At 36.7% G+C, this 24,437-nt stretch overlaps 1 protein-coding gene across 2 annotated transcripts in view; it reads right to left on the minus strand.

Moving 5' to 3' along the window:
- LOC127933574 (A-kinase anchor protein 6-like) overlaps nt 1-24,437 on the minus strand; it is a 119,994-nt gene that overhangs the window by 66,594 nt on the left and 28,963 nt on the right. For both annotated transcript variants that reach the window (XM_052530638.1, XM_052530637.1), the window contains exons 6-7: nt 17,415-17,511; nt 13,706-13,878 (exon numbers count right to left, since the gene is read on the minus strand). In XM_052530638.1, coding sequence (XP_052386598.1) covers nt 13,706-13,878; nt 17,415-17,511 — 270 coding nt within the window. The remainder of the gene's footprint in view (nt 1-13,705; nt 13,879-17,414; nt 17,512-24,437) is intronic.

Below are 24,437 nucleotides of genomic sequence, written 5' to 3' on the forward strand. Positions count from 1 at the left end.
TTGGGTGTAATTTAAAGTCTGTGTGATAGATATAAAATGTGTTTTTGTCAAAAAGAAAGTTTGGCTGATAAGTGCCATTTAAGATTCAGGGTGGCTGCTGTATGCATAAACAGATGTAGAAAGCTGACAACAGAGGAAAAGAGGAAAGAAAGAGACTGTAAAAGAGTTACAAAGACAGAAAAGTGACTGTGGAACCAGACAGCTAGTGAGACTGACATGAATGGCAATGAATTGGAGTGCCAAACCCTAGATAACCTACTACAAAGCATGGAATATTTTGTATTTTCCTGAATTTGTATTTTAATAATCCATTTCCATTCTGAAGAACAAAAACATCACTATTATTTCATCAAAAAAGAAATCACAGCTCTGCATAACTCACTGACTGCATACTATTTCTCACACTATTAAAAAAAAAAAAAGAATAAGCATGCTTTGAGCTAGTAATCCAATTCAAACAAATTGGGTAAGAAAAATCTTTAAATAATTATATATTACTGTATTACAGTCAGTACATTTTGTAGTTGTTGTTTATTCAGCAAGAAAGCTCATTTAAAATTTATGACAGTAAATACATTTAGAATGGTGCAAAAATATGAATAATTAACTTTCTTTTTAACAAACAATCCTGAAAAAAATGCCATGACTTGCACAAAAATATTACGCAGCACAACTGTTTTTACTATTGATAATAAGAAATAATAAGAAATGTTTCTGAGGCAACAAAACAGCGCATGTATGTATATATATATATATATATATATATATATATATATATATATATATATATATATATATATATATATATATATATATATATGTATGTATGCATGTATATGTATATGTATATGTATATGTATATGTATATGTATATGTATAAATACAGTACAGACCAAAAGTTTGGACACACCTTCTCTTTCAAAGATACATACATACATACTCGTATTCAAACCTGCACCTAGTAATTCACTGCCTTATTACACCTTATTGGCTGTGTACTGAACTACAGAGAGAGAAACCTGGAAACCTCGGCTCTGGAAGATCACAGAATTCCGACACACACATCAGCAACAGAATTCCCGGGGGACAGCATGCACCGCAGCACGGCTTAAAATAAAGGTACAGAGCAGCTCTGATGCACAGGCCTTCACCAAGCCCTTCCCGGTGTTTACTTACATTTATGTCCAAGGACACTATCGCACAGAGTTACAATATCACAGCTGGAGCATAAATCAAAAGTAATCCTGCAGACAAGCCACTCTGTGTTTGGAGAAAGCCCAGCATTTGTAACTGCCACAATGCAGTAATGGATTTCATCTGGTTCGGAAAAGAAAGAGGAAACAACGGAATAGGATCCGACTTGGAAATGATAAGCGTGCATTTCTGATGAGTGAAAATGTCCCAGTTATTATCTGTCAGGCAGTTTTATATAAACAAACAAAATGTGATGCATTCAACACTTGAATTTTGACCTTTTGCCATTGTTACTCTGGATTGTATTGCACAATTTTGAGCATCATTTTAAAAAAAACTTTTGTTTAATAAAAGGCGATCTAAAGTAAATTTTATTTTCTAGCATTCAGTGCGCTCCCGTCTCTTGTTTTGTTCATCACATCCAACAATTAGTGCCCTGTTTCATCTCAAATATAAAAGTAATATGATGCAGAAAACAAATTTATGATATCCTAGAAACAGCACATGCCCACAAAAATACTTCACAAACTGTATTTCCTCAAGAACAGTGTGCAAAGTATGCAATGATTTTAATGCAAGCCTGCAAAACTGTATCCCGCAATGCATTTGCATTTCCAGCATCACAAAAAGTGACTATTTTCTCTTTCTATTTTAAGCCTTAATGAAACCTCAAACCTTTGCACTTGGATACTTGAAACTTAAAGCATACAGTACAAGTGTAAACACACACTTTTCAATCAATCTGTCAGTCTTTAACTCATGGGCCGTTTTGAACCAAGGCCGCATGAAACCTGCATTACACATCAAGAAGAAGCAGTATGTTTCAGTCCGAATGTGACACTTTTGACCTGTAGTCAAAAATGATGAAGATTTATATGTGTCCCTGTTTGCGACTTCACATTTGTCAATGGCAACTTTTTGTGCTGAAACAATCTCAACAGAAGCAATAAAGCAAAAAAAGCCCATTTTAATAAGAAGAGTTGTTTCCAGTAGAAAATCTAAAAATTATTAAAACAAGATGAATTCACTATGAAGCGAAGCAGTATAAAATATAAAAGCTGTGTTCTTTGTACTTCTCCAGCTCAGATTGTTTTGGCTCTTTAGAGTGACGCCAAGATCATTTTTGATCTAAAAGGGAGTGAAAATGGTTCTTGATAAATAGAAGGTTCTATGCTGAACCTAAGAACCATTGAAGAACCATTATTTTTAAAGTCTATAAGCACCAATCCTCATTCTGGATAATATAACATTTTACAAGCCTGAGCATCTGTCACAGCCAGTCGTAAAAGCTGAGGGGAATCATTATGGCTCATCAATGCATCCAAATGCACAGAACAAAGTGCTTGTAGCAGTGTGCTACAACTATAAAATATACATACAAATACCGAAGTAAAGCTCATGCATTTTATGTCTTCTTTCTTTTATCCCCATCGCTGGAATATATTTCATGAGTGAGGATTCCTGCCTGCACCTCATCTTCCTGTTTCCCTTCTCATGCATGTCAGCGAGCTCGCATTCCTTCACTGCTTTGGCCAGATTTCAGGAGAAAGAGATCCAGAGGGCAGACATTAGAATTTTATATCACTTCAAGAGAGGGGAGGGAGAGAGTGGAGAACATGAAGTTTTTCTGACATTCATCGAGGACTCTGAGAAAATGATGGGAGGTGTTTTTGTGCATCTCACCTGAGAGGCATGCTTAAATGTGCGCTCGTGATAAGGAAATTTTGCCACACCGTATTTCAGTGCATGGCTGACAGGTTTATGTTTACCAGATCGGCCATAAGCATTACTGACTGAGACAGAGAGTAAGACAGAAAATGTCAAATAAAAACAGGGCTTTGAATGCATCAGTGAGAAAAGAGAATTTAATATTAAAGTCATCAAATCTCTGTGGGGTGATCTTAAAAAAATATATGTTATATTATTATTATATAAGTTATATTTTGCATTAAAAAAAGAAGCTTATTTTAATTTTATTCTGGGGTGAAAATGGACCTAGATTACATATTTTGTATAAACATTTCACTCATATTTTAATAACATTTCAGCCTTAAATAAAAAAATCACTTAAAATGCAAAAAATAATGAAATGAAAATAAATATTATTTGGCACATCTAAATATTTAGGATCATTTTCACCCCAAAATCAAAAGAATAAATAAAATAATTTTTCTGATGAGGAAATTAGGCTTTCTTTTTAGTTTTGGAATGAAAAACTAAATATTTAAAAATATAGAAATATAAAACAAATATCCTAATCATTAAATATTTTTAAGACCATACTTTTAGGACTATGAACATCCAAAAAACAAAATAAAATAAATTTGATTTAGATTTATATTTATATTTAGGGCTTTACTTATATTTCAAAGCCTTTTCATCTCAAAATTGAAAGAAAATAAATTACATTTTGTGTAAAGAATACAGCCATCACTTTCCTTATCTTTTCGTTTCAGGATGAAATGTGGCCTGGACATGTTCTTGACTCTTCTGCTCTTCTGAGGTTCACTCTGTTCAAATTACGAAAAACAAATCCAACTTGTTTTCTGCAGAGCGGCAGACGCTGGGTTTGTGGTGGAGTTGGTTTATTCACATTTGTATCATTTTCAGTTGCTAATCCAGCATGCACTCTGCTCCACTGACTACAGTGTGTCTATAGCATTTCCAATATTAATGATACAGAGAGTGCGTTGATGCCTCTCAGATGTCTATCCGTCCTACTGAAGGCTTGTTAAATATTCATTGACAATTATTCCGCAGTGACTGAAGGCTAAGTGCTCGCTTCTGAGAGATACAGAGAGAGAGAGAGAAAGAGAGAGAGAGAGAAAATGATAGAACTGAGAATAAATAGCAATGCAATTATTAATGTCCATTTTTCCAAGATGTTCCTAAGTCGATGTCTGCAGATCCAAATCAAGCTCGTTTTAGACACAGTGATACTCTCAGTCCCATAGAGATCTGACTGTGAGCAAACTAGACAATTAAAAACAAGTAGAAATCTGTACAAAGTACAAATTAATTATTACAGTATATTCTTATAATTAGTAATTAGTCATTCTAGGGGCTCTATAATACACCTGGCACAATGCGACACAAGGCACAGCGCAAGTGTGTTTGCTAGTTTCAGTCCGGCGCCGTTTGCATTTTCCCATCCAGTGCCACGTCATTTAATTAGCAAAAGCATTTGCGCTCATTTGTGCCCCATGGGCGTGCTGGTCTAAAAAAGAGGTGTGTTAAGGTGCATTGCTGGTGCATTGCTATTTTAAGGAGCTGAAAATAGGCCACGCCATAGACCAACTCAAACCTGGTCTAAAGTCTAAAGTCAATGGCTCAATTTTTTTTGTTATTTTAAAGAGCGCGTTGGTAGAAAATGCGCCTCTGGGAGGGTCCACAGTGCGTGTTGACTTTGCTTATTACACAGAGGGATGTGCATCACACAAACATGACAAACATTAAAAACAAAAGGTTTACAGTGATTACAGATTATTATTGTGCAGGCTACATATATTAAAAAAAATGTAATGATGGATAGTCATTGCGTGTATTAGATTTAGGCTACCTATTTGCAATTCAGCCTATTACTACTTATAATACACATATATATTAACTGACTCATCACGCAGAGCTTTGGTGGATTCCTGCTTGTCCCGTCAATGATCTGTTTGCGCGCTTTAACTTCACGCACAAGCAGAATGGTTTCTTCGCTTGAGAAGCGTTCAGCTTTTCCGCCAACAAATTCCGCCATGTAAATAACAATCCGTGCGAGCACATCTTGCTCTTAAAGGGAATGGCAGATGACACTCTGATTGGTGTATTGAACGTTAAGCCCAATACTCATTCAGAGAATAGGGACAACCCATTCCAAAAATGCAACCCGGCACACGGACCGTTTTTCCATCATTAAAATAGCAAAAGTGAATTTCGACACGTCCTGAGTGCACCTGAGCTGTGTGCTTTACACTTTGTGTAAAGCACTTTTAGATTGTTAAAATAGGGCCCTAAGTATTTAATATCACCAAGTATCCCGTCCTGCACCATTTGTTGCACAGAAATGAATAATGTAAATTTTTCACCAGGTGAATGACAAATGATGTTCCAAGTCTCTAGTCTCTATGATGTTCCAAGTACACTCTTTAAAAAAATAAAGGTTCTTTATTGGCATTGATGATTCCATAAAGAACATTTAACCACCTTACTGTAAATTTAGGTTAAATCTGTAAAACCAAAAATGTTGCTACCATATTTTTTGGTAGCACATTTATCAGATAAGTCTTAATCTGATTCTAATTGACAGAGATGACTAAACATCTAGAGTCGTGCCGTCCAGATTGCTCAGGAAATGACAGCGCATCCCTTCCCTCTGCACTGTGCCTTCTTCAGAAAAAACTCCCCGATTCCAATAATTATAGCCCAAAGTGATCCTTGATGCTTCATTTTGCAAGCAAGTTGGGTAATCTTTGATCCGATTGCCAAGTGCCAAACGCAGAATACAAATGAAAAAATAATACAATCTGGTTTATATTCCAGACTTTCTCAGGCACAATATATAGCCAAAGGACAAGGAATGAAAAAAGAAACCAAATTAAGTCAGACTAGAGGAGTGTTTCAGTATGGGCACGAGGTTTACAACTTCATACATGTATACGGCTGATTGAAAAATCCTCACGTCTCCATGCATCCTCCATAAAAATAGAAATTACAAGATTCCAGTGCATCTACCGATGAACTCTGAAATTAGGACGACTGTAAAAAGACAGGAAAAGATGGACGCAGAAGACAAACAGCAACAAATGCAGTTATGAGGTGCACATTTCACACAGCCACTTATTCAAGTCACGCTACCAATATCCATTGCAAAACACATTTCTCGTACATCTCATTTGGAAGAAAAAATTTATATGAATTAAACCTTGTCTGCATATTAATTCATATCGTTTGTGTGATTAAATATTTGAAACTGTCTGCAAAAACCAGGCGCTATTAATTTTTTCATAAAACATTCATTTCAATTGTCAAAGTGCCGCTGGCAAAAGAAAGAGAGAGAAAAAAACACTTAAAGAGGTACTGTATGTCAGTTTTAAGTCACTTTATGAATTACAGCTCGAATGCTCTTGCATGCTAATATAAGCAGAGAGACCTGGAATAAATGACTACCTATTTGGGTCCTTGATTATTTTTCATTTCTTTTTTTTCTTTTCTGAAGGGGCTGGATGAATATTAAGTATTACAAAATTAAAAAAAGTTCTGTTAAACAAGCTCTCACGAGTCTCAGATGGATTTGCAAATATGTTTCACAGTTTCATTTTTATTATTATTATTATTAAAAAAAAAAATCAGCCAAGTACGGTGACACATACTCAGAATTTGTGCTCTGCATTTAACCCATCCAAAGTGCACACACACAGCAGTGAACACACACACACACACACACACACACCATGAACAGCCATTTATTCTGCAGGGCCCAGGGAGCAGTTGCTCAAGGGCACCTAAGTCATGGTATTGCTGGCCCGAGACTTGAACCCACAACTCTAGGTTTAGGAGTCAAACTCTCTAACCACTAGGCCACGATTTCCCTAAAACATATTTTTGATTCAATGTGAACACGCACGGAAAATCCAACATCTTGAACAGAAGCAACATTATCCACCCTGGATTCAAACACACAACCTCAGAGGTTCAGAGCCAGTGCCTTAGCAGAAAGCGCCACATTAGTTGACGCAAAAATTATGATTTTTGGTATTTGCTAAAGCAACCTTCCCTAGAACTATTGCTCGTGTTTTATTTATTTATTTATTTATTTATTTATTAGTCTCTTATGCTCAGCAAGGCTGCATTTATTTAATTAAAAACACATTAAATACATTATTATTACAATTTTAAATAACTATTTTCTATCTGAATACATTTTAAAACATAATTTATTCCTGTGATTCAAAGCGGAATTTTCAGCATCATTCCTCCAGTCTTCAGTGTCACATGATCTTCAGAAATCATTCTAATATGCTGATTTGCCGCTCAAGAAACATTTATTATCATCAACATTGTTTAAAACAGTTGTGCTACTAAATATGTTTGTGGAAACTGTGATGCATTTAAGGATCATCTGATTAAAAACAGAAAGTTCAAAAGAAGAGTATTTATTGAAAATACATTTTTAAATGTACCATATTTTCTTTAGAATTGTTATTATATTATGTTATGTTATATTATATTATAAAAACAGTTCATATTTTAATTATTTTAGGTGACGTTAAAAAAAAAAAAAAAAACTACACTTTAGTCTTTTAAAATGACAGAATGGACCAAATACTTCAGGAACTACTAAGACAAAAAAAACTAAACAAGACTTCTAGACCTAAACTGCCCTTACACCCTAAAAAAATCATTTTACAGCATGTCAAACTCATAACTCTGTCACACTGTGGCTAAATATACATCAAACCTCATGAAGTCCAATTTAGTTCAAACTAGCATCAAATTTGAAGCGAACCCTACATTTAAAGTCTGCGCTTATAACACAGAGGTGTTCGGGTCGCTCTCCTCCAAAACTTCGCAAGCCACCTCCTGTAATTTCTTCTTCACCAGCAATAACCCCGGGTCAGTTTTTAAGCATGGTGACTTTGATATACCTAAGACTGCTCCATATGCATGGCTGGGTGGCGTAGAGTGGCATGGCTGCTTTTAACATATGCCAGCGAACAGAACCCGGGCCCTCCCTCGCCTCCTCCTCCTCAGCGTGCTGAGCTCAGCGAAGAGCAAGGGGTGAAATAACCGCCCCGGGGCAGACAAGCTGTCTCTAAGGAGTCTCCGATAAGAGTCCTGTCTGCCTTATACATACATACATATGACAGTAGAGGAATATGCCACAGACAGCTGGCAGGGACTGCTCTCTGCCCATCCGCTGCAAGAGGGACGTAGATACTGCAAACTCTTCAGGCCGTGGAGGAGGTCCCCAATAAGTCGATAAACTGGTAAAAGGGATGTGTGTGGATATTCTGACCTAAAAATATATGAGCAAATGTTAGAGCAGTGCAGCTCGGTTGTTAACCCCAAGGCGACTTTTACAAGCTTAGTTATAGGATCAGACTGGCTAGTGAGAAATAACATGGTCTAATCAGGGGCAGGGACTTTCAGGCTGTTTTCACACTTGGTTCGTTTAAGGTGTCTGAGAGAGCTTCGCAATACTCCAAATGATCTCAAACCCCTTTAAAGTAAACCGAATTTAGATCAGCTCAAGAGTCTGCCAATTCAGTCTGCTTCAAATGTGCATTGTGAACACAAAGCAAGCCAGAGGAGGAACATACTATTAACACTATTCAAAAATACACACAGACTCACAAAGATCTTCTTTCAGTTTTTAAGTGTAAATGAGGGCTTGGGGGCTTAATGCCTTTCAATGCTTCAAAGTGAATTATAAATGTTCTCTAATGAATTAGTTAACAAAACTTAACAAAAAAACAAAAGCTAAAAGGTAAAGCTAAATTATATTTTTTAAATTGTATTTGCCAAGTCTTACAAAAAACTAAAAAGTAAAAATAAAACATTTTCACAATATTAAAAAAAAAATTAAATAAAGTGGGTTGACAAGTATCACAAATAAAACCGATTAATAAAAAATCCAAGTTCACTTTTGTAGCCTGGTACAGTGAATGTAGAATCCCTGGCCAAATTTTTTGCACTTTTTAGTCCATATAAAAGGGTCTAATTTTGTTTTTCTAGTTGACTCAAGTATAAAAAAAAAAAACTTAAAAGCACTGCTTAAAGCTGCAGTAGGTAACTTTTGTAAAAATATATTTTTTACATATTTGTTAAACCTGTCATTATTTCCTGACAGTAGAATATGAGACAGATAATCTGTGAAAAAATCAAGCTCCTCTGGCTCCTCCCAGTGTCCTATTGCCATTTGCAGAAACTCCATCGCTCCCGGTAAGAAACAACCAATCAGAGCTGCGGTCCGTAACTTTGTTTGTGTTCAAAATGTAGAAACATTTATATAATAAGAAATGAATCCATTTTCCAAATCGTGTTTTTAGCTTGTCCTGAATCACTAGGGTGCACCTAGTGTTTATATTAGGACTATTTTAGATTGCTTCGGGGGTACAATGAAAAAAAAAGCCATTTCACACTGTTATTTAACAACAAGACCATCACTGCTTTTATTTACATTCACAATCCCACTGCTCTTTGACAGTCTGTTTAATCGAAATCACCGAATGCCAGGTGTCTACTAGTAAAGCAGGGTTTAGTGCTCACATATTTCATTCCCAAAAAAGAACGAGTAATAGTTAGGCAGCGAATGTACAGAATCCCTTTCTATAGGTGAATAAATCTCCTTAAGAAAAGACAGAACATGTGTCACAGCCTGACATGAGATCAGAGAAATCCCACAGTGGATGTGACACCACAAATGAACTCTTCACCGAGTACACCTGGTCAACATATCAAATATTACCCATGAATCCCTGCACATATGTAGGACATATGAAATCCGCCCCCCGTCTATCCTCTCCTCGTGTCTTGTGACATTTAACCGATTTACACAAAGTCACATGTACCTCACTGCGGTATACGGTGGTGCAGATACAAAAGAAAGTCTCCGTCTAGCAGGCAGATTTAAGAGTGACAATTTTCTCATCTAAGAACCATGTTATTGAGAGTGGATTGTTGGTGCTTCACGCTGTTAATGATTGCCTCTCTTCCGCTTTTAGTCTGTGTGATGTTACCCCTACAGTTTAATTAGAGGCGAATAACTAAACTAGACAGGATTCCCTCAGGATTGCCATTTGACCAGCATCCAGCCATGTTAAAACTTTATGGTCTTGGGAAAATAATTCAGACGGCACAATGCGACGGCAAGACGTGGGTGCAAGCATATGTTTGCAGCTATAATAACAAACCGTTATGGCTGTCAAGAGAGACGCGCGCTGCTTTGTACACACCTTAATGGCATTCTAGGGACAGACTTAGTGTCTGGGTGAGGCGGTATATATTACTCCTCTGACGACGAACATTGCTCATTTGTGAGCCGTTTTTTAACCAAAGCAAATTAATGACCGCAAACGACACCTGTTGTGAAGAAGCATTAGAAATTAATAGCAAAGAGGGGGGCTTGTCATTGAAAAGAGCGCCTTGACAGCACTTTCCAAATATTGTTAAGTCAGTGAAACGCGGGTCTGAAAGTGATATGAATTCCCTGAACCTCCATTAAGATGAATCTATGGGCCATGTGGTGACCAGAGACAGGCTCTTTAAAGCATTTGTTTGAGTATTTGACCTGCATCAAAGCACACTGTACCCTTCGGTAAAGTTAAAGAGAAAAACTTTAACATCTAATGCAAATATAATTTGTTAGTATAGAGCAGTGGTTCCCAACCTTTTTCAACTCGCGGCCCACACAACCAAACACATATGTTTGCGCGGCCCACTTCAAAAAAATTAACTGACCCCGCTTTTGTTGGGTTTATAACTTAGTACTCAGAAGCTAGATTTTAAACTATATTTATTGAATAAACTAGGGCTGTGCGATATGGACAAAAAAAAAAAAAAACTATCGCGATTTTTTTTATCAATTTTGCAATTGTGCTTTTACAGTCATAAATGCATTCACGATTAATTTGAAACATATTTCCAAAAGAAAACCAATCAGAGCTTTATCAAAAAGTTGTAACATCTCTAGAACAGACATAAGTCAAAATTATCACTATAGTGAAGATGTAAAAAAATGTATAGACTTGTGGCAAAAAATAAAAATAAAAAAGAAAATCCTGTATACAGGGACTTTTTTTTCTTTTTTGCCATGCATTGTTCATAGAGCTCATTAATTGTAGCGGTGCCTCAGGTGTTTGCAGTGTGTATACAGTATGTGTATGCGGTCAGCAGTGAGAGCGCATAAATATAACGCGAAAGCACATTAAAATAATGCACGAGTGCGAATCTCTCTGTTGGCAGCAGATTTCCTTTGCTCTGTCACAAAACCGGTCGTGCTTGCTCAGATACACGCTGCTTTGCGAGGAGAGAGTGTGCACACTTAAAACGTGTCTCCTCTCACTTAAACTGCATCCTGTTCACTAACAAATTCACTCTATGCTCATGTGTTAGACATGAATTATTTTCGCACGTTTTTATTTCTAGCCTTTTACCGCAGTGAGAACGCTCTGATCCGTCAACATTGGCTCAGAAAAAAGGCGCATCACAGACAGTGTGTGAACCTGGAGTTAGGCATATGCGCACGCTCAAATCGTGATTTTAGGACGTTTTCTTTTAATCGCACAGCCCTAGAATGGACTGGAAATGAACAGAAAATAATTGGCGGCCCACCTGCAATACCACTGCGGCCCACTAGGGGGCCGCGGACCACAGGTTGAAAACCACTGGTATAGAGAAAAAAAATGCAGATTTATAAATGTAAACTTTAGTCAATCAATACATTTCCATGACAATTTTCTTGACCTTTCTATCACCATTTGTGATGACTGGATATTGATTTTAAAAATCATTTTATAGACATTGCACTCACTAATTAATTAATAAGGGGAAAAAAGTAGATCAAGAATCGTTCTGGAAACGGATCATGACTCCCAGAATTGGAATCGGATCGGACAGTAAGGTGACTAAAGATTCCCACCCCTAATTTGAAATAAAAACAATTTGTAACATTACAAACTTATTTACTGTAACTTTTGATCAATTAAATGCATCATTGCTTAAACCCATTTATTTCTTGAAAAAAAAAAATTCTCACTGACCCCAAATAAGTTGTAGTGTGTGCAAAAATTCCATTAGACAGTATCAAATAAACCTCATGGTTGCCATGCTGAAATCAACACCAGTAACTCCTATATCACACATACGGTGTGATACAGGCTCAACCTATATTCACAACCCCTGCCCTCGACAGAGAGAGATTTGTGAATCCTTGTGTGACCTTCCCACAATCCTCTGGCCTGTCTAATTAGTCGATGCATCCGATCATCATTAACAGCTCTCAGATAATGAATCACTCACCCCTCTCTCTCTTAATTTGTTGTAACCAACCGGCTAATGGCTGTCAACGCTGACTGATCACACTGATTGTGGTGATTTCTAATTACAACAAAATAATTTAAAAGCACTCTGATTATTTGTCGGTGCCCACAAACTGGAAATAACTAGGTCTTTGTTCACTTTAGTTATGGTCAGAATACCACACCAGTGTTTCCCACAGACTTACACTCTGTGTGTGCTTGCACTTATATAGTAAAGACTATATATAAAACAGCAAATGGTCTTACTGAAAACGCACAATCATTCTCCGCCAGCAGGAGGCGCTTTAGAAGCAGCAGAAATAGTGGTTTCTCCGGGAACAGCAGCACACAAAGCAGCGTTGTGCTCATAAACGCTGCTTTGTCAGGCATTATCCACCTTTTTCTTGTCATAAAAATGGGCTACAATGAACAGCTGTATTTTTATTAGCTAATGTTAACAAGATTAATAAAGATTCACATTTTAAAAATTAGATTGCGATAATTAATGCATTAACTAGCATTACCTAATAGGACCTCAATTCTTTATATTTTAGATTTTTACAAAAGCAGCAGGTAGCTCTACAGTACATTGCTATAATATTTTGAACACTGCTAAATATTATTTTGTACATTTAACCCAATTTGTCTGGTACATTATGCACATTTTGGTAAATGCAGTTTATCCGGGTATTTTATGCATGTTTACATACTGCTAAAAAGGTAAGAGTAGTAGGTTAGTATGCTATTCCAAACATGACAACAGACTGTTTGAGAAGCTAAAGGAGAAGGGGAGAAGACTGAAGAAAGACAGCAAGAGAGAAAAATATTAGGCGACTGAGAGAGGCCCTGGCATTCCTGTGTTGTGCAGATGAAGCAGAAGAGATTACGGAGGAGAGGAGAAAAGGAGATTGCGCTCTGGCGATGCTGAGGCTCCCAGGGGAAATCCAGCTGAGATCCTGCTGTTCCTAAAGCTGCTGTTGTCGCACACGCCACGCAGAAACATAAAAAAAACACGCCTCACGGTTGCTGCCAGGCCTCGCTCTCAAGGCCCCGCACACAAACACGCCACCTAATTGGAGCGCAATTACCCAATCACAATTGACAATTAAACAATGAGAAATTGGTCTCCCAAATAGCTATGTCTGCAATTACACATTAAGTGCGGAGTATAAATTGAGTCTAGTGCATTGCCTCCAAAGCATAATTGTGTGCGTGTTTGTGTGTTTGTGTGACCTATCAAATGTCTCATGCTCATTTACGGACAGAAAATTCTCATTCGCATCACGTCAGTGGCATGTCCCCTCCCCGTCTCCTCCCTGAGAGGAATGTCTCACTGAAGAGCCTTTCCTGGAGGCGTTTTTTCTGGAAATCTGCGGCGCTCCTCCACTCTGTTTGTTTATTTTGCTGATCGAGCAGAGCACGGCCGTGGGCTACCAGAGAGGAACTGAGAGCCGCAGACAGATGGAACCATTCAGGGCACTAACGGGCTCAATGTGTCACTGTACCTTGGGGCTGCCGTGATGACTGTGTATTTCCCGCTCCTCCTCGTCCCTCTCGCTGGACAGGATGTGGGTTTTGATGGCATCCAGCGTGCGCAGCATCCAGTTGTGCTGACGGCGGATCTGTCTCTGCAGCTCCTGCCACTGGTGAGATATCATGTGGAGCATGTCCCGCAGTCCTGTGTGCACACAGAAAGACACACGGGAACACTAACACACGGCACAAAAGCAGCGACGTAGCGGTTCAAGTTCTGTAATCCAAAAACCTGAATAAGAGGTGACTGGGAACTTAACCAAAGACCTGTTCCTGTAACAAAATGTACTACTTACTTTATTTAAGCATCAGCTAAAACAAATGGCACTAAACATAAAAAAGCATTAGTGATAATTAGTACCATGAAAACCAGTAGATAATATGCAAATAAACTAAAATCTTCATTATAAATTTTACATATTGTGTATATTCATTTTCATTACTTGAAATAGAATAAATGTTGACTGAAAACCATATTACAAACTTAAACTTTATATTTTTTAAGCTAGTTGGCAGCATTTCTTGAAGCACTAAAATAACTCAAACTAAAATAAATAAATATATATTAAAAACTATATATACGTATAAAAAAATATATTAATAAACTAAATTTGAAATGAAAATTATTTTAAAAAATGAATTGAAAATATTAATAAAAAACTAGTGATACTAAATGATCATCGATGATGGTAAAACTAAACTGTGTAATACTAATGCATACATAACAGTTACAGTGTTAAAAGGTCTGTAATCTCAGAAATTCTAGGTTTAAACCTGAAAAGAAGCCTGTTATTAAAACCAGATGTACTAGTTACTTTGTTTAGGCATCCACTAAATTCCAATAAAAAGTATACAAACAGCAGTAAAATAGATAAAAGCATTTGTAATATACATTACAAGCATGAAAACCAGTAAACAGCATGTAAATAAACACAGATCCTCATTACATACACTTTATTACACTGTAAACATTATGCATGTTCATGCTACTTACCATTTCTGAAAGAAAAGTAGTATATATTTTGTGCAAAGTATGCAAATTTTCTTCATGCAGTTATTTTTATGACCAAAGTAGACTGTATGGAAAAGCATATCTCACAATGAAATGTGATTATATATATATATATATATATATTAGTTCTGAAAAAATGTAAACCATTAATTCATTATTCATTAATTAAGCCAATTAAAAAAAAATTATTGACTCCCTGTTGTGCCTTAAAATTACTTAATATCAATAAAATCACCCACATTGTAATGCTTAAAATATAATTAATTATAATAATAAAAATAAAAAGAGAATTCATTTTTGGCTCAGATTTTAGGATCTCATTTTGTGTCTAAACAGTACATCAAATTCATATTTCAAAAGAGCAAGAAAATCCTGTTTCCCCTTTAATTCCAGCTCTGTAATTAGAAGCAAATCTCCTACCAACTTCCCACCTTGACCATCATTGTCCCGTATCTTAGCAACTCAGCAGACGGGTATCACTCCACAGGTACAAGCCACCGCTTCCATCACAGAACACGAGAGGCCTGATCCAGGCACAATGTGGGGTCACACTCCAGAAGCCCCTCTTCTGCCTCGACCGTATTTATCTTAATTTATGCTTTTTAATTACTTTGAACAAATAGGATTTGCAGACGGAGATGCTGATTGTGGCCGGTTGAGACGCAGCGGACCTATGATGGGTTTCGAATATAGAAGCATCCCATAATACAGAGGGATTAACCGAATGCTCGAGTCCTCTTCAGATGCAAAAACACACACACACGGTCCAGCTCGGGTCACCACCATCAAGAAGAGAGAAAATCAAACGCCTTGTTTTTTTCCCATCTGTTGATTAGCAAGTGTAGAGGAAGATATTATCATTTAACTTGTTCAATATTTTATTTTTTACCAGAGGTTGGTTTTAATGATTTAGATGATGATGGTGGTGATTATGATAATGCCATGAGCGTTATTATAAGTGATGTGTTTGAGTTTAAGAGGGAAAGAAGAAAGCGAAATGCGTCTGTTGGATCATTAAGGGTGAGTCGTGATAAATGGTTAAATCACAGCACATTAAAGGCTCATTAAAAACAACTGTAGGGGTACGTGTGTGTGTGGGACGGGACGGCTGGACGGCAGGAGCATCACACTGTAGGGCTTAAGTGGGTGTTCTGCCCATTGGCTGACATTAGCAAGGTGCACATATATGCCTGAAGAAGAAGCTATTCAGAATGTGCAGTATATACTGTTAGTGCATACTATTATTTGAATTGTCTCATGCATTATTATGTTGCATGTATTGTATTGAAGAGCATCCAGTTATTTCTTCATAAATGGTTATTTTTTTATTTTTAAAACATTTTTTAAATGTTGTTCTTTTGAACTTTCCATTCATTAAGAATATAGAAAAAAATCATGTTTTTATATATATATATATATATATATATATATATATATATATATATATATATGTATGTATAAAAATTCAACATTAATAATAATAAGAAATGTTTTTTTTAATTGGCAAATCAGCATATTAGAATGATTTCTGAAGGATCATGTGACACTGAAGACTGGAGTAATGATGCAGAAAATTCAACTTTGCATCACATAAATATATGGCATTTTTACAAAATATTCAAATAGATTTCTGTATTTTTGATAATTCAATTTATAAAAATGTTTTTACTAATATTTTTTTTTATTTCAGTTTGCACTTTATTAAAAAATCCTAAGAAATTTTTTCCAAAAAAATATTAAGCAGCAGTTTAACACTGATGATGATCCAAAAAAAAAAAAAAAACTTAGAGCACCAAATCAGCATTAGAATGATTTCTGAAGTAGAAAAATATAAACATGTTTATTTTACTGTTTTTACTTATTTTTGATCAAATGCAGTCTTGATGATTCTAAGACTGAGACATCCGTAAAAACATTAAAAAATCATACAGACCCCAAACTTTTGAACAGTAGTGTATTCAAACTACCGAATATGGTAAAAAGTGTAGAATAGGTCCTTTTTAAAATCAAAGTGTCCACTATTTACTTAATACACATTTTCTGGCCTTAACGACTCGCATTATTCCAGAGCATGTATCATTATTCCAAAGGAGAAAACAAATACATACTGTAAGAGGTTTCTTTGAGAAGCTCCCCACAGAAGGATGGGTTATAATAAAGGTGCGAGCGTGCATGTTTGTGTTTGTATAGTTGGCAGGGAGTTGTCGTCACGCTGTGGCCCCGCAGGACAGGGCTGTCGGGGCATTATAAGGGAGCGCTCCTGCCTCTGAGAGCCATCTGCATATTTAATGGTAACCGGCTTTACCCAGCGGAGACGAGACATACCAGCAGCGAGGTCAGCTGTGAGGATCTGTGCATTTGCCGAGCACTCGGTGAGACTCCTCAGATGAATAATCACAGATATTGTAGAGGAACGAGAGCCTGCAATGGCCTCTGACTCCTCAACCTGCTGTTCTTAATTCCCGCTCTCTTCATATACGGCTTTGGCCGCATCTATCTCTGCGCTTTATCCCAGAACTCAATTCAGCAGGCCGTGCGCCATTTGTAATGTATGTGAAAAGGCATGCGCTCGGCGCTTCAGGAGCGGTTACTTGAGGATTTATAAATTCTGAAGGTCACTATGTTAATACAAACATTAATAATAAATGTGTGGCTCGGCAGAACCGTACCTGATTTGTGGGAGGTGATGAGTTCCAGGAGCTGCCGTCCTTCCTCCAGGAGACTGTCTTTCAGAGCACTGTGACTGTCCACGTTGAGTTTGAAACTCTACACGCATATGAACACAAAAATAACATGTGAGTGCAAGGGAAAAGTTCTTTTTTTCTCTCCCCTTCACACTTTCTGTCCCCTTCAGATTTCCCTCTTATCTTCCATTAGAACATCTCTACACAAATGCACACAAAAAAAGGAGGATTTTATTTTTCAAGGGCTGTTCTTTCATAGATCAAGAGAGCTAATGGGTGAAGCTCATAAAAGGAAGACGCATCCAGGATTAAATTTGCAACACAATTAATAGGAAAAGATTTATATTTTAGAAAACGAGGCCTATTTTAGTAATATTAAAATTCCTGCTTTCATGAAAATTAAGCACATTTTACCCTCAAGATCAGTCATTTAGACTCCTTAGATAACAAAACAGCAAGCTGTAGGCTAAACAATAAAATATTCAATAAAACAGGATTTTTTTTTAATATCGGGAATAAAAAAAACATAGAAGAAAAAGACAAGTAATAAAACAGAAATAAAATGAAATTTATTCTCTAGATAGACAGACAGCTATTACATTAAATAAGATTTTAGATTTAATATTTGTTTTATTTAAGAATTTGCTTGGAAAAATTAGGATGAAAACAAATCAATAGTTAATAGGTGACATGCAAAAAGTGCATGTTGATAGCAGCTTAGATCATTTAATCGTTAGAGAACATGAGGATAAATATTTGAGTTCATGCTGATCTGTTCACAAATTAATACTAGTATTGAGATCTCTTTAAATACTGAGAATCGGGAACTTTATTTGCCGATATTGTTGAGATCTCTTCAAGGAACCTTAGCAAAAGTCTAATTTGCTCTCCAATTAATCTCAATGCAACCAAGGAGAAATGAGACACATTAAATCAGTTTAATGAATATTTGATTGCTCACAGGTTGCTGTTTAGAATGATTTCTGAGGGATCACGTGACGCTGAAGACTGGAGTAATGGTGCTGAAAATTCAGCTTTGCATCACAGGAAAAAATTACATTTTCAAATATTTTGAATAGTAATTTTAGACTGTAATAACATTTTCACAATATTCCTGCATATAGATGTGCATACATAAATGAATGTGAATAGCAGTTCAGATCATTCTACTGGGAGAGATTTTTTTAGGAGAAATAGTTCATACTGATCAGATCGTAATATGACACTGTTGAGATCTTTCCAGAAAACTTGAGCAAAAGTCTCAATTTGTTCTCTCCAGTTAATCTCAATGCAACCTAGGGGAAACAACAGAGATTTGAAGGAGATGTCATGTTTCTTTCCTATACAGGACAGATGAAATCAGTTTTCTTGAACATGTCGTATGGTTCCATCCCATTAAAACAAACACTCATAATTCACATTAAGTGCTTCAGCTTGAATGTATATAACCTCCCGCTGCGCTGTCGACACGCAACCTTTAAACACCCTTCACACACTCCTTGATCTCAAGCGAGCATTATTCATACATCCTCAGAGGAATGAAGCCCATCTCTCTGTATTTGTCCAAGTCTATCCTGCCATCCGTGCAGCTGAATTATTAACAAACGACAGCCGTCTCTCTAATTCATCATCTGCGGCATAAACTAATATTCAAATGCTGTTATAAACCTGAAGCCGTATCTCCCACAGTTGTGCCCTCCAGAAAATGACCTCGGGACTACGCAACCGCGTTCCCATCTCTCTATTTCTGTCTTACACCCACAATTCACTGCGTGGAGCTCAGCAGCTCAAAGGATCTATCCGTCAGGTGCTTTCCAACTCTCAGTCATGTGTACGTCTCCCAACAGACTCTCCATTTACTCTGATGTCTCTATTTCACCTTTTATTCCTCTCGAAACCCCCAACAAACACTGTTTTCCCCTCTACTCTCGCCATCCAATCGGATGGGAGAAAAAAATAACTTTCATGTTGATTGGTTTTGATAATACCCAGCGCTCTCGAATGGAGGGCTCTCCAATTGCTAAGTGTAATCAAAGAGTAGACAGCATTATCCTGCATCCGTGAGGAAAGGGGGGCCGGTGAGGGATGTGCTTTTGAAGATGTGTGGAGGTTGACGGGTGGGAACGAGGGGGGCGGTGGGCCGCGCTCCCACAGGGTTCCCGCGGTCGAGGCGCCTAAAGCCATCCTCACCTTCGATTCTCATCTCCTCAGATCTCCCTCTGCCCTGTTTCATGCCATTACCGACCGTTCTGATCTGACCAGTGGCACAGAGGGCAGCGGGAGCCGCCACGGCCGTTCTCACCCTCAGCTGTCTGTCTGACAGCAGACCTGACAGAAAGATGCAACCACCTGTATACATGGGATCAGAGTTTCAGTTTCATCCCGCTGTCACAAATGTCTGTTCGTGCACGCACACAAGCATGCTATACTAATTCTGCATTATGCACTGTATACTCTTTAGCACAGTTTTCTGTTAGAGTGAAATGGATTTCGATGACTATGTTTTTCAAAATGTGTGGTGTACAACCTGAGCGTACTGTGTGGATTACAGTATTAAGAGTTTGACATTGCAATTCCAGTTTGTTGACATGCATGACTTGACTTTTTGGACTTTTTTTGAACTCTACAAAAATGATCCAATAGGGACCTTGTTTTTAATTTTAGAATTACAAAAACTGTTTCTGGCAGCATCAGTCTTATTTTAGTATCACTGAAATATTATTATTATAATTTTTGTTAATATTTAGATTTTATTTTTATATTTTGTTTTCCCTTTAACTTTACTTACATTTTTTTTTATTTTCTTAATTGTGTCAATTCAGTCAGTTTATTAGTTTTAGTTTAGTCTTTATAGTATTATTCATTTTGTATACATCACTGTATTGTATAATTTAATGTATTTATTGTACTTTGTTTAAACTTTAGACAACATTTTGAATTAAATCTTGCTGTTGTTGTTGTTGTTGTTGTTGTTGAGTTTTATATTTGATACATCAGGCATTTTATGGCTCCTATAGTATGATATAGAAGAACTTGGAGCTTTAATCAGAGGCTCAAATTCAGCAAAACTATGCAACTTAATTTAGTTGCTGATGTAAAAAAAAAATTGCCAGAAAGTACGATGTAATTCTTGTAATCAATGAGACCTTCATAACAGCATTATAGACTAATAATATGTCTTAGATGATATTTAAATGCTTAGTTTGAGTCATAAGGGTAATCTGAAAATCTGGAATCTGAGGGTGCAAAAAATTCAAATTACTGAGAAAATCGCCTTTAAAGTTGTCTAAATTAGCAAAGCATATTACAAAAAAATACGTCTTAATATATTTAAGTTAGGAAATTTACTAAATATCTTCATGGAACAAGATCTTTAAATAATATCCTGATGATTTTTGGCATAAAAGGAAAATCTATAATTTTGACCAATACAATGTATTTTTGGCTCAGTGACCCAGTGACCTAAGACTGGTTTTCTTGTCCAAATATAATGCATTGCAATGCTATACAGTGATGACTGGGAGACAAACAAATAAATGTTCCTCAAAAGCGTCATGGATCATATTTGATACTCATGTTTTAACGTGATTTTTTGAAAAAACTATATATAGACAATCAAAGTCAAAATCAAAGTTGCTCCAATTCAGTAAATGTTCATCTTGAATTATTTCAAAAATTTCTTATCAAAAAGACTTGTGAACCACAACCTGAAGGCTAAAAAAAAATTATAATAATTGACTTTTGCTTGCTAAAAAAGTACAAACTATCAATCAGACGACAGAAGGCATGTATAAGATTGTGTACAACTGTTTTTTATAAAATTTTGTATAAAATATGATACAGTTGTTTTATTGGGTTAAGAAGACAGTACACTACACAAGAAAAAGCAGTCATGTACAAGTAGACAAGAGAGCGGAGCGAGAGGACCGAGACTCTCTCTCTCACTCAACTCTGTGCCATCAGAAAGTCTGAGCGGGACGAGACGGGTGATGGATCAGCAGGTGAGACAATTTATCACTCATGACAGACACGAGAGAAACCGAGGAGAGCTTATTTATGACTTCGGATACAGGTTAAAATTGATATCCTTTATAGAGCTAAACTCCTTTAAAATGAGTAAACAATCAGAAGGGGAACAAAAATGCAGAATAAACAGATATCCATCACTGATTTATGCTACAACAAAATGCTCTAGTAATAGGGTGTAATATCAATTTTTGGTGCACATGGCAAGGACACTGGAATACTGTATTCACGGCATTAAAAATCGAGCTGTAATAATCCCATCAACTCTAACTGAGGCGATATCAATATCACAATCTTATTAAGAGACTCTTTATATCAATTCGTGCAGCTCCAATTCAAGGTTCAGCATAAGCAATAAGGCACCAGACGTCATGTTTTATTAAACAAGGATGTACGAGATGCAAAACAACACTAAAAACAACATAAAAACATCCCCGTCAAGATTCAAGGTGTGAAAAATACTCTAACATCCATTTCATCATCACCTTTACCTTCAAAACCCAGCCTCGAAGAGAAAATCCAATGTGTTCATGAATGAAACCAGAGATGTTGACTGCACAAAGCCGAAAGCTGGTGTGTGTTTTGTTTGCCATTACAGTACAAATTAGTGTTGCATCTTCACACTGGAGGTGATACGTGCTTAGTTCTGCTAGCTCTTGACGTGTGAGGCGTCTGCGTGTGTTTGTGTGCGAGCAGACAGACGGGACGCAGAGCTGGCACCCCGCTCTGAGCCGGGATCAGATGTGAGGGCAAACAGGTTATCTCTTACTTGAGATCAATAGATGTGCCACAGCAACCAGTGGACCACGATCCTCCCCAGACCTAATCCCCAAATAAGAGAGAGAGAGAACGGAGGGAAGGCTGCTGTGCGAGGAGGAGCTGTCTGGAGACAGATTGGGGTTTGTGCTGTGGTTTGAAGGTATTTGTGGATTCTGGGGTGAGCAGACAGGAGGACGGCCTGTCAATCTCTCCTGGATCATGAGTGCTGTGCTTGCTATTAAAGGGACAGTTCACCCAAAAAATTTAATCTGTCATCATTTACTCACCTTCAATTCATTCCAAACCTCCATGACTTTCTCTCTTGTGTGAAACACACAAGCATTTGGAAAACGCCAACATTCTTCAAAATATATTTTTTAATGATTAGAATGTCAGGAGAAAACAATGACAGAATTGTTCATTTTCATAGGTGAGCTATTAAAATTATATTCTAGAAAAATAAATATAATTTAAATTTTAATTATATATATATATATATATATATATAACAATTTTGGTTAAAAAAATATTATGCAATATAATGAAATAAATATATGTAAATTAATTTAAATATTTACTAGATATTTATTATATTTGATTATACTCACTAAAATGTTTTTCTGTTTATATTTTTATTTCTGTTTATATTAAATTTTCTGTAAAAAAAAGAAAAAGAAAAGAAAAAAAAAATTGTTATTTACAAATAAGGCCAAATGTTTATTTATGAACAATACTGATTCACAAATCACATGCTATGTGCAATACATAGTATGTGAGATTTGGATTTGAATGACTCAAAGCATAGTGTATTGTAAGTAGTATGCTAAAGATGCCCAGATGGTAACCATTTTTTGGTAAATTTAGAAGATCATGGATGTTTTTAGACTTATTTGATATTATGACACTTCCCTAGTGAAATAAACAGCTTTAAAAAGCCTAATGTGATGGTTTGATTGTTTCAAAGGAGTTTTGAGAACTGAGCACTTTAGTCTGGAAAACAAGCTCAAATATCTTAAATGAGCAAATGCACGACCAGCAAACAACCTTGGGCTGGTTCAGCGGGGTTAACATTACATTTCTCCGATGGAAAAAACGGCTGTTGAAGCTGCAACCACAGTTTTTTTTAACTGTCTAAGAAGCAAATTAAAGTTATGAAGTACTACATTTTAAAACAATTAATGTAGCTAGATGATAACATTAACATGCAAATTCAAAACCGAATAAACAGAGTTTGTTATTGCAAACAGAAACTTCTGAAGACCATTTGACTACACAGTTTTCTGAGTGCTTAATTTTTAATCTATCTTTATCTGGAAATTGAAAGACTGTACATTCAAAAATAAATACATTGACTGACATATACACAGTCTCTTTAATGTTTGTGTGTATGTTAGAAAGCAAGAACACAGCTCAGTATTTGTGTGACTGGGGGCCCTTGTTTCTGTGTCTCATTTGCCAATGGAGGCTGGTGTGTGTGTGTGTCTTTAATGTGATTCAGAGACCTGGATCCACCACCCAGTGCAATCAATAGCTGTTTCATTTCACAATCTCTCAATGCCTTATAAAGAAAGCCCACTCCTTTTCTCTCTCTCCCCTTCTCTTCCTACCCTGCAACAGCCAGCCTCCTCCTCACGGCTCTCCGGTGGGTACCGGAAAGATCCATGCTCACAGACACACACATATATGTGCACGGACAGAAACACAAACACCCATACACACACACACTCTCCACCTGCCAGCTGGACTTCATGCTCAGACATTAAACCTGTGAGCACATCCTAAGAGCCCCCGAAAGCTGGATGAGAGACAGCGAGTATGAGACCCCGCTCTCTGAATCAATAAAAATGAGTGAAGCCCCTCACTATAAATCACAATGTGATTTTCCTTCTTCAGGAGAGACGGCCGGTCACACAGACAGATGGATAAACAAACACATCTCACTGGTGCATGAGGAAAACATGATACGCTTCTGATACAGGCTACTGTGGGACTCCCATTGGAAAGACAACTCATAAATGAGATCTCTTTAATACTTCAATTAGTTTTCCCAGACAGCAGTGAGAATTAACGAAGGACAAATGAAGAACTTTGCTCATGTCTCCTACTTCTCAGACGTTTCTCTTGAAAATAAACTCTGAAATTTTAGAAGAGATCTCAACTAGTGGTCGAGGGCAAATACAATATCAATATTTATCTATATAATACAGTGCTAAACGATGCAGA

The sequence above is a fragment of the Carassius gibelio genome, chromosome A17 (genome assembly GCF_023724105.1).
Source record: "Carassius gibelio isolate Cgi1373 ecotype wild population from Czech Republic chromosome A17, carGib1.2-hapl.c, whole genome shotgun sequence".
NCBI lineage: Eukaryota > Metazoa > Chordata > Actinopteri > Cypriniformes > Cyprinidae > Carassius > Carassius gibelio.